General features: G+C 40.4%; 1 protein-coding gene across 1 annotated transcript in view; it reads right to left on the bottom strand.

Moving 5' to 3' along the window:
- DNAH7 (dynein axonemal heavy chain 7) overlaps positions 1-12,263 on the bottom strand; it is a 341,486-nt gene that overhangs the window by 239,176 nt on the left and 90,047 nt on the right. The window contains 2 exon segments of the mRNA XM_050752319.1: positions 4,505-4,651; positions 6,801-7,025. Of these exon segments, the coding sequence (XP_050608276.1) occupies positions 4,505-4,651; positions 6,801-7,025 (372 nt within the window).

Genomic DNA, 12,263 nt, shown 5'->3' with positions numbered 1-12,263 from the left:
AAAGTTTTCTTTTTTTGACGTGTCTTTGTCTAGTTTTGGTATCAAGGTAATACTGACCTCATAGAATAGGTTTGGAAGTATTCTCTCTTCCTATATTTTTCAGAATAGTTTGAGTAGGATTGGCATTAGTTCTTTTGTAAATGTTGGCTAGAATTTAGCAGTGAAGCCATTGGGTCCTGGGCTTTCCTTTGCTGGGAGACTTTTTATTATGCATTCTATCTTGTTACTTGTTGGTCTGTTCAGGTTTTTGATTGTTTCATGGTTCAATCTTGGTACTTTGTGTGTATCTAGGAATGTAAGCATTTCCTCCAGATTCTCCTATTTATTGGCATACAGTTGCTTATAGTAGCCACTATTGATCCTTAGAATTTCTACAGAATTATTTGTAATGTCTCCTCTTTCATTTCTGATTTTACTCATTTGGGTCTTCTCTCTTTACGTCTTAGGTAGTCTAGCTAAATGTTTATCAATTTTATTTTTTCAAAAACCAACTTTTCATATCATTAATCTTTATTGTTTTCTTCATTGCAATTTTTTTGTTTCTGCTCTGATGTTTATTATTTCTTTTCTCTACTGATTTTGGGTTTGGTTTACTCTTGCTTTTCTAGTTCCTTAAGGTGCATAATTAGGTTTTTTTGGTGTAGGCAGTTATATCTATAAATTTCCCCTTAGCACTGTTTTCACTAGATCCCATATGTTTTGGTATACTATGTTTCCATTATCATTTGTTTCAAGAAATTTTCAATTTCCTCTTAATTTTTTCATTGACCCCCTGGTCATTCAGGAGCACACTGCTTTATTCCTATGTGTTTGTATAGTTTCCAAAATTCTTGTTATTAATTTCTAGTTTTATTCCATTGTGGTCAGAGAAGATGCTTGATATTATTTCCTTTTTAAAAAATGTTTTAAACCTTGTTTTGTGACCTAACATATGGTCTTATCCTTGAGGATTATCCATATGCTGAGAAGAATTCGCATTCTGCAGCTGTTGGATGAAATGTTCTGTAAATATTTATTATGTTCATTTGGTCTACAGCATAACTTTGATGTTTCTTTGCTAGTTTTCTGTCTGGGACATCTGTCCAGTGCCAAAAGTGAAGTGGTTAAGTCTCCAGTTATTATTGTATTGACGTCTATTTCTCTCTTTAGCTATAATATTTTTTGCTTGATATATCTGGGCACTCCAGTGCTTCTTGCATATAAATTATAATTGTCATATCCTCTTGCTGAATTGGCCCTTGTATCATGATATAATGACTTTCTTTGTGTCTTCTCACAGTTTTTGTCTTGAAGTCTATTTTCCCTGATATAAGCATAGCTACTCCTGGTAATTTTTTGTTTCCATTGGCATGGAATATATACTTTTTTTATCCTTTTATTTTCAGTCTGTGTGTGACTTTATAGGTAAAGTGTGTTTCTTGAAGGCAACAGACCATTGGGTCTTGCTTTTCCTTAAAAAAAAAAAAAAAAAAAAATACTTTCATCCATGCTATGTCTTTTGATTAGTTAGTCCATTTACATTCAATATTATTATTGATAAGTAAGGAGTTACTTCTGCCATTTTGTTTTATGTTTTCTGGTTGTTTTGTGGTCTTCTCTTCCTTTCCTTCCTTCCTGTCTTCCTTTTAGTGAAGGTGATTTTCTCTGGTGGTATGTTTTAATTTCTTGCTTTTCATTTTTTGTGTATCTGTTGTATATAGTTTTTATTTTGGATTACCATGAAGCTTGAAAATAATATCTTATAACCCATGATTTTAAACTGAAGACAACACTGATTGCATAAACAAGCAAAAAGAAAACTAATTAAAAAATCTACACTTTGACTTCATCCTCCTGCCTTTTACTTTTTTTGTTTCTCTTTATATCTTTTTGTACTGTTTATATCTTGAAAAGTAGTTGTATTTATTATTTTTGATGGGCTCATAGTTTTTCTACTTAAGACATGAGTAGTTTACATACCACAATTACAGTATTATAATAGTCTATTTTTCTGTGTGCTTATCATTACCAGTGAGTTCTGTGCCTTCAGATGATTTCTTATTGCTCATCCTGTTCTGTCAGATTTGAAAACTATGTTTGGCATCTCCTGTAGGATAGGTCTGGTGTTGATGAAATCTCTCAGCTTTTGTTTGTCTGGAAAAATCTCTCTTGCTAGTTCATGTTTGAAGGATATTTTCATGAGATATACTAAGTGTTTTCTTTCAGCACTTTAAATATGTCATGCCACTATCCTGGCCTGTAAGGTTCCCACTGAAAAGCCTGCAGTCAGACATGTTGAAGCTCCATTGTGTGCTATTTGTTTCTTTTCTCTTGCTGCTTTTAGGCTCCTTTATTTTTTACCTTGGAAGTTTGATTATTAAATGCCTTGAGGTAGTCTTCTTTGGGTTAAATTTGCTTGGTGTTCTAAAACCTTGGACTTGAATATTGGTATCTTTCTCCAGGTTTGGTGTTCTATTCTACTGCAGCTAAGCTTGAACCCAAACCACAAGACAAAATCCTTCCCACCCTTCCCTCCTCTTTCCACAAGTGGAAGAGCCTCTCCTGCTGCTGCCACCACTGGCCCATGGGGAGTTCTGCCAGGCCACCACCAATGTTCACTTAAGGCTCAGGCACTCCCCAGTCAGCTTGTGGTGAATACTGCCAGGCCTGGGACTCGCCCTTCAGGGCAGTGGGCGCCCCTCTGGCCCATGGCAGGTCCAGAAATACTGTCGAAGGGCCTAAGCCTGGACTTGGGGGCCCCAAGGTCCCACTTGGTTCTCTACCCCACTATGGCTGAGATGCTACCCAAAGCCAGCATGTATCAGAGTTTCACCTAACACCCATAGCATACTACCTGGATATCACTATTAGTTATTCAGGGTCTAAGGGCTCTTTGGTCAGCAGGTGATGAATCTTGCCAGAATTGTGTCCTTCCCTTCAAGGCGACGGGTTCTCTTCCAGCCCAGGGTATGTCTACATATGTCATCTGGGAGCTAAGGCCTGAAATGGGGGCCTCACAACCCTGCATGTCGCCCTGCCCTGCTGTGGCTGAGCTAGTATCCAAGATGCAAGACAAAGCTGTCTTTTCTCTTCTCCCTACTCTCCTCAAGCAGAAGGAAGGAGTCACCTGCATTGGTGTGAGCTACACTGCTTAGGGTTGGGAGAGGCACGGCATAAGCACTTCCTCAGCCATCCTGTCTGGTGTCTAGCTTAGGTCACATGTTGCCCCAGTTCACCAGCTCTAAGCCCAGGACAGCATCAGGGCTTGCTTAAGAATTGCAGTCCTTGTAACCTAGACTGTCTTTTAAATTCACTTAGGACTCCAGAGCACTTTAGCCCACAGTGGCATGGCCTGCTGAGAAATTCAAGTTCTGATAACTGGGACTGGTGCTTCTCCTCTGACTATGTCTGGTCCAAATGCTCTCTGTGTGAGTAGGTGCCAGCTGAGGTCAGAACAGTTTTGGCTTTCTGCTGCAACAGTGCAGCACTGAGTTCAATGTAAAGTCCCCCAGTCACTATGCTGTCCCTCCCCTACATGTACAGTTTCTCTCTCTGCACCACATGGGTACTACTGGGGAATGGGGAGGGGCAGCATCAGGGTTTCAAAACTGTTTTTCCTGTTTTCAATGCCTCTTTCAGTGATACAAAGTTAAAACCAGGTAATGTGATTGTTCACCTGATTTTTGGTTCTTATGACGGTGCTTTTCTGTGTGCAGATAATTGTTAAAACTTGGTTTCCTGTGGGTGATGGGGGGAGCTATCAGTGGAGGCTTCTATTCAGCCATCTTGTTCCAACTCAGTGGCCTTGGTTTAAAATAACTAGAGTTTTTGTTTTCTCCACGTGTGTTGACATATTTGTGATTATTATAAAACACTTAATTATCTGAACTGATAAGATATTAAGATCTTTCAATGTAAGAAAAATGATAGAGCATCATAGTTAATAGTATGTTTTCATTCTCCTTTTCATATAAAATACAATTAAACTCTGTAAATATCTTATATGGCAGAGGGTATGGTTCTTTCTCCTCCAGCTTCCTCTAATGAAAAAGCTGATTTCTGAAATAGTAGTATTGGGAACAAAATTGCTTGGTGAGAGAAAATAATGGACATAATTTTAAAACACGGCCACTGAATCTAAGCTATCCTCTATGAAGATGGAAGAACTAAACAGTAACCAGGTACTATAATTTGCCTGCTTCTGCTCAAAACTATGGACTCCTAACTATCATAGTAGAACTATGATGCAAATAATTAAATGATGCAAAGCAAAGGTTAAAAAGAAGATCGAGGTATAACTCCATCTTTAACACAGAAAAAAATGTATCGCTACCAACAGAAAACAGCAATACTGCTACGCCTTGAAGCATGTCTATAAAATCTATTTGTGTCATTCTATTATCCTCTAATTAAATGTGGTTAAACGGTTTTATTTGAATCTATTTCTTAAAGGTGAATAACTAAAACAAATTCAATGCTTTTAAAATTGAACTAATTCATCTTTTTAAGAATTTTTGAATTATACCTTATCTGCAGCTAAATCCAACTTTCCATTCAGTATTTGAGCCTTTTTTAGGTACCGCTGAACATCCTGAAGATCTCCAAATGAAAAAAATTCTTCTGATTGTTTAGCATAACTCTCCAGTTCCTCCACAAACCGTTCACACCGTAACTAATGAAAACAATTTGTTGTTAATATTCTTAAAAGTTAAAACCCTTTGGTGTCAAAAAATTTAAACTTTGTAGGAGTTACCAGAATTATTATTATTATATTTTGTCACTGGTAAAACAAAAAGGGATGATCTGGAAAATGATTGAGATCTAAAATATGCAGAATTTTAAAATTTTTAAATTAATGGATTTAGATTCCTGTAACTCACGGATTAGAAAAAGTCAACTCTGTATTATCTATGTAAGAAGTTCTAGCTAATAAAATGAATAAAAATGTTAGACAGTGGTGATCTTTAATATGCTGAAGAATTTATGCAAACAAATAATTTATCAGCATTTGAAAAATCTCTTAATAACCAAGAATGGGACTAAAAGAAAATTTCAATTTTTACCTATGCTATTTTTATAAACAACTGAAAAAACAGAATTCCCTTAATTGTGCTCTGATATAATTTCAGTTAGCAATACTAAAGCAAGATATTCCAAGGTTATTTTTCTTGTCCCATGGGCTCTCTTCAAAAGAAACATGTAAGGTAAATAAATCCAGATTTAAACACTTAAAAACTATAGTGTTCTAATATAAGATAGGTGTGTATGTTTTAAGTAAAAAAGCCTTATTACATAATTGGAATTGGTAAGGCATTCGAAATTAAAGGGCTCTAAAAAATAGCTCAATAAAATATTCCAAAAATTTAGGTTATTCAAAAATAGATTTTCTATTTTATAGATGATCTAGGCTGATTTCTGTCCTCTTTTCTCTAGTTTCCTGGCAAACTTACTGCTTTGGCCCAGTAGGGGAGGCAAACTGAGAGGAAAAGTTCATCAACAGTATGTATAGCTTGTGATTTAAAACACAGCATAAATCATTCTAGGCCACTTAGCAATTTTCTAAGAGTCTATTATATTGAAAATTAAACATCTAATATTTACTACTCATGATGTTTTCTGTGGTTTTTAAAATTTGATATAGCCTTAATGTAAAACAAAAACATAAACTACAGTTTAAAATGAAGAGTTTTTTTAAGCCTATGAATTATTCTCCGAACAACATATTTTGCCAATTAACTATATTTGCTATACGTATAATAGAAAGACAGCATGGCTTGCTATTAAAGGACATCTGTACTGGCTGGCCTGAACAAGTCTCTTGATCTTTGGGAAACTTACTCTTTCATCTGTAAAATGAGACTGTAAATATTAAGTCATTTACCAGGACAGTAGCTATGGAATGCTCACAGCATATCTGTATGTCAGTCACTGTGCTGAGCAGTGGATATAAATGGAGAAAGGTAACAATGAAACAGCCCTGCTCTCAAGGAGCTGATGGTCCCATCAGGAGGCAGACTTACAAATACTAACATAACGATCAGATAATTGTCCAATGGAGATGGGGTCAAAGTGAGAGCACAGGAGAGGAGAAGCAGCACTGAGGTTTGCTGAGAGGGCTTCTCAGAAAAATGAATAGAGTGTGCTAGACAAACAGGCACGTGTGGGGCAGGGGTGTCCTCGGAGTGATGGGGAGAATGTGGAGGAGACAAGAAGTATAGGACAGCAGACACCTAGAAGTTGACAGGGTTACTGAAAAGTCATGAGCAAGGAGTGGGGAGAAGTAGGCAAGGAAGCTGGACAGGGAAATGGGCAAATCACAAACCATCTTATATGGAAGACCACCCCCCACCCCCCATCCCCCAAAAAAGCTGGAGTTATTGAATGTTAAAGTGACAATTCTGGGCACAATGCTTAGGAGAGTGAGCAATTATGAGGTATGAAAGCACATTTCATTAAGGGAGCTTTGATATTCAAACCATTTTTAAAAACTGAAAATAGTACTATAAACTATATAAGATAAATACTATTTTTATTAACTATCACGTATGTACAATATATTCCATTTTTTATGTTACCTTGAAAAATCAAGAAATGACTGCATATTGATCAATATACTACTGACTCCTTAATCATCCAATAAGCATTATAAAAGATCCAATGTATTACTGTCTCCCACTAACATTTATAATATGAGATTATAACATTGTAGCATGAGAAAGCTAAAAGTATGCACTCTGAAATAAAATAATTGACAATGTTACGTAAAAAGATAAAAATAAAACATTTCCAGAAAATGAAAATAAAATATCTAAGATGCCAACCTTCAGACCTTCTTGATACTGTTCTATTTTCTCTTTAATGATTTTCCTGTGTTCTTCAAAAATTTCTCCCATCCTTCCATACCACTGGAAAACACTGTTATTTAGCCTAATGTCTGCTGGAGAAAAGTTGACATACTCGATGAGGAAGGCAAGGCAGTTTTTGGAATCCACTAATCTCTGTTCTAGTTCAATCATATCAGTTACCTCCACTTTCTGAATGTAAGCCTGAGGGAAAACAAAAATTATAGGTGGCATTTTAATGAACAGCTCATGTCACAAAACAGCCTGTGGAAATACATTGCATAACTATGCACAGACTTACTAGAAGTCAACATTTTTGGTTCAAAATCAGGGACTACAGCATAGTTTCATTCTTATCCCTCCAAAATATCTCACTAAAATGACAACAACAAAAAAAGAAAATGCTTAACAACACATGGAAAACCAGGGAGGAGGGCTGTGGGTTAACAGAAGATAGATATGAAACAGATACTGAGTGATGACTTATTCTTTCAGAATAACATTTTATGGGCACCTGCTATGGGCCTCACACTGTGCCAGGTGCTGGCAATACAGTGTGACGAAAGACAGACATGGGCTCTGCCCTCCCTGAGTTTGCAGTCTAGTTGGGGAGTCTGTTTTTACCCAAATAACCACCAGAACAAATGTAAAACTTCAAGCTTGCAACAGAGACAACTGCTGCAAAGGCACGCTGCTCAGAGCATATCATAAGGATATGAAGTAGTGAGAGGTGGAGGGTAGTTCCCATATCTTGGAGAAGCACAAATAGAAGGAAATGAGAGAATGAAACAAGTGGAGAGGGATGCATGTGGAGGGAACATGGGCCCAGTGGCAAGAAGGAGCAGGGGTAAGGGGCTGAGGGGTCAGCAGGGCTGCAGCAGAGTGGTAGGGCAGCAGACAGATGGCTTTGTTACATTTATCCCAGGACTGAATACTCAAGGACAACCAAAATTTTTTTGTTAGTTCCAGTCCCACGGTACCAATACTTCTGGACTACCATTCAAGGTAGTAAGAGCTCCTTTGTGTTATGGAATGAAATTCTTGTTTTATGGGTATCGGGCAGGTGGGAATGTGATAACCTAAACATGGATGCACTTTCACTTCACTCTGAATGCCACTTTTTCCTCTTTCTCTGAATTGTTTTGACCTATAAAGTTTTTTTTTTTTTTTTCTGAGCTGGAGTCTCACTCTGTCATCCAGGCTGGAGTGCAGTGGCACGATCTCGGCTGACTGCAACCTCAGCCTCCCACGTTCAAGCGATTCTCCTGCCTCAGCCTCCTAAGTAGCTGGGATTCAAGCATGGGCTAGGTTTTTGTTGTTGTTTTTCTCGTAGAGACGGGGTTTCACCATGTTGCACAGGCTGATCTCAAACTCCTAATCTCAGGTGATCCGTCCACCTTAGCCTCCCAAAATGCTGGAATTACAGGCATGAGCCACCATGGCTGACCCTTCCTTTATATTTTTAAGAAAATATTAAAAATCGGCTAGGCATGGTGGCTCATGCCTGTAACCCATGCCTGTAAACCTAGAGGTCTAGACAGGTGGATCACCTGAGGTCAGGAGTTCAAAACATGGTGAATCCCAGTCTCTACTAAAAATACAAAAAAAATTGGCTGGGTGTGGTGACAGGTGCCAGTAATCCAGCTACTTAGGAGGCTGAGGCAGGCGAATTGCTTGAACCCAGGAGGTAGTGGTTGCACTGAGCCAAGATCACACCACTGCACTCCAGCCTGGGTGACAGAACGAGACATGTCTCAAGAAAGAAGGGAAAGGGGAAGGAGAAGGGGAAGGGAAAGGGGAAGGGGAAGGGGAAGGGAAAGGGGAAGGAGAAGAGGAAGGGAAAGGGGAAGGCGAAGGGAAAGGGGAAGGAGAAGGGGAAGGGAAAGGGGAAGGGAAAGGGGAAGGGGAAGGGAAAGGGGAAGGAGAAGAGGAAGGGAAAGGGGAAGGGGAAGGGAAAGGGCAAGGGCAAGGGCAAGCACAGGGAAGGGAAGGGAAGGGAAAGGGAAGAAGGAAAGGGAAGAAAGGGAGAAGGAAGGAAATGATGAAGACCTAACAATGTTTTTGAAGGAGAAAGTTGCTTAGAAATTGTTGGTGGCTCACACCTGTAATCCCAGCACTTTGGGAGGCCAAGATGGGTGGATCACGAGGTCAGGAGATGGAGACCATCCTGACTAACACGGTGAAACCTCGTCTCTACTAAAAATACAAAAAAACTAGCTGGGAATGGTGGCGGGCGCCTGTAGTCCCAGCTACTCGGGAGGTTGAGGCAAGAGAATGGTGTGAACCCAGGAGGCGGAGCTTGCAGTGAGTGGAGACTGCGCCACTGCACTCCTACCTGGGCAACAGAGTGAGACTCCATCTCAAAAAAAAAAAAAATAGAAAGAAATTGTTCATTGATATATTATTCTAATTAGACTAAATGTTTTTATGATGTAAATCCAAACCAACAGGATGCAAACCATGGTGGTTTCCACAAGTAACAAAATGTCTAACTGAAAATACATTTTTGATAATTTAATCAGCTTTCTATGTAGTCAAATGACTGGATTTTTATTTCCCCTTACCAATACCAAAGGACTGATTTCTGTACTGAATAAATTCACCTGCTGCTTTGCCCTTGTGGAAATAATCTTTTTTAAACATAGAAATATTTGAAATATCAGGCAATGTTATGTATAGTAGAAATTCACAATAAATAACCCCCAAATTCCTAAATATTTCCAGTAATGGCTAGGAGGATAAATAAATGACACTCTCCATATTCAATATTCATTTTTCCAAAGGAATTTTCCTTTAATGAACAGGAATTTACAACTTAACTCTCCAACTACATTTATAATCATCCATAATCAAAGAATCACTTGCTGTTCAACAAAAATTAATATAAAATATAAAAATGTTCTAAAAAGTATATAGGCATGTGTGTATATTTTACACACATACACACACAGTCACATATGAAGGATCTCAATCCAAGTACAAACACTTTTAAAAGGACAGAACTCCCTTAGAGACTGATATGTAAACATTGGTTTTAATGATTTTAACAAATTTTCATTTAAGTGAATAATTTTTTTTTTTTTTTTTTTTTTTTTTGAGACAGAGTCTCGCTCTGTCGCCCAGGCTGGAGTGCAGTGGCCGGATCTCAGCTCACTGCAAGCTCTGCCTCGCGGGTTTACGCCATTCTCCTGCCTCAGCCTCCCGGGTAGCTGAGACCACAGACGCCCGCCACCTCGCCTGGCTAGTTTTTTGTATTTTTTAGTAGAGACGGGGTTTCACCGTGTTAGCCAGGATGGTCTTGATCTCCTGACGTCGTGATCCGCCCGTCTCGGCCTCCCAAAGTGCTGGGATTACAGGCTTGAGCCACCGTGTCCGGCCTTAAGTGAATAATTTAAAAAAATACATATGTAATCACTTTAACTCTTTTTTATAATTTCCTGTGTATGGAAAGTTTTGAATGATTTTTACGTTTTGCTGGGCGCACTTAAATATTTTAAAATTAGGATCGAGGCAGAGAAAGATGGCTGAATAGAAGCTTCCACTGATCGTTCTCCCCATAGAAATACCAACTTTAACAACTATCTAAACCCAAAAGCACCTTCATGAAAACCAAACATCAAGTGAATGATCAGAGTACCTGGTATAACTTCGTATCACTGAAAGAGGCACTGAAGAGGGTGGGAAAGATAGTCTTGAATTGTGGATGCCATCCCTGTCCCAGCCCCCAGCATCAGCTTCGAGGCACCGAGAATCTGTGTTCTCAGGGAGCGAGAGTGGGACTTTGTGTTGGAACTCGGTGCTGCCAACATGGGCAGACCTCAGCCAATGTCCATGGAAGGACCACTTAGACCAGCCCTAGCCAGAAGGAAATCACCCATTCCAGACATTACAACCAGAGTTTTGGCAAATCTTGCTGCCATGGGCTAGTGCTCTGAGGCCCTAAACAACTTGAAAGGCAGTCTAGACCACAAGAACTGCAACTCCTAGGCAAGTTTTAGTGCTGTGTGGGGTCAGAGCCAGTGGGCTTGGGGAGCACATGACCTAGTGATATAACAGCCACAGCAGCTCAAGAAGTGGTTGCGCCATTCCTCCCCCAACCCCAGGCAGCACAGCTCACGGCTCCAAAGAAGATCCCTTCATTCCACTTGAGGAGAGGAGAGAAAAGAGTAAAGAGGACATTGCAACTTGGATACCAGCTCAGCCACAGTAGGATAAGGCACTGGGTAGAGTCATGAGGCCCCCATCCCAGGCCCTAGCTCCTGGAAGACACTTCTAGACACACATGGGCCAGAAGAAAACCCACTGGCTTGAAGGGAGGGATGCAGTCCTGGCAGAATTCATCACCTGCTGACTAAAGAGCCCTTGGGCACTGAATAATCAGGAGCAGTAGCCAGTTAGGAAACACTCTGGGCCTTGGAAGAGACTCTGAGATGTCCCGGCTTCAGGTGTGATCTGGCATATTCACAACTGTAGTGGCTACCAGGAGAGACTCCTTCTGCTTAAGAAAAGCAGAGGGAAGAGTAAAGAGGACTCTGTCTTGCAGTTTAAATACCTTGGCCTTGCAGTTCGGCCACAGTGTGGTAGAGTATGAAGTGGGATCTTGGGGTCCCCAATTCCAGGCCTTGGCTGTTAGAAGGAATTTCTGGACCTATCTTCGGCCAGAGGGGAGCCCTATTTTGTGAAAGTGGGTCCTAGGTTTAGCAACATGCACCGCAACCTGACTCAAGAGCCCTTGGGCCTTAAGTGAACATTGGCTATGGCCTGGCAATACTCCCCAAGGACCTGTGGTGGTGGACATAAGAGTCTCCTCTACTTACCAAAAGGGGAGGGAAGAGTGGGAAGGACTTCGTCTCGTGGTCTGATGCCAGTTCAGCTGCAATAGAGTACCACATAGATTCCTAAGGTTTCCCACTCCAGGCCCTGGCTCCCAGGCAGCATCTCAGGGACACTCGGGGCTGGGGCCACTCACTGACCTGAAGGGAAGAACACATGCCTGGATGGCTTTACCATCTGCTAATTGTAGAGCCCTAGTGCCTTGAATGAACACAGGCAATAGCAAGGCAGAGGTTACCATGGGCCTTAAATGAGAACCAGTGTTGTGCTGGCTTCAGTTCTGATCAAGCACAGTCCCAGTGGTGATGGTCACAAGGGCGTTTGTGTCACCCCTCCCCCAGTTCCAGGCAGGTTAGCAGACACACACATACCCCCTGCCACCCGCCACACACACACACACACACACACACACACACACACACACAGAGACAGAGAGAGAGAGAGAGAGAGAGAGAGAGAGAGAGAGAGACTGACTCTCTAATTATTTGACAGAAATTAAGAGAATAAGCGTCTCTGCCTGGTAATCAATACAAGTCTTCCAGATTTTATCCAAGACCACCAAGGCAGTACCTCTACAAGGCAATGAGATCCACAGTGTCACTGGGCTTG

The sequence above is a fragment of the Macaca thibetana genome, chromosome 12, assembly GCF_024542745.1.
Source record: "Macaca thibetana thibetana isolate TM-01 chromosome 12, ASM2454274v1, whole genome shotgun sequence".
NCBI lineage: Eukaryota > Metazoa > Chordata > Mammalia > Primates > Cercopithecidae > Macaca > Macaca thibetana.
Note: the sequence above shows the minus strand (reverse complement) of the source record. Positions and strands in the feature narration are given on the sequence as shown.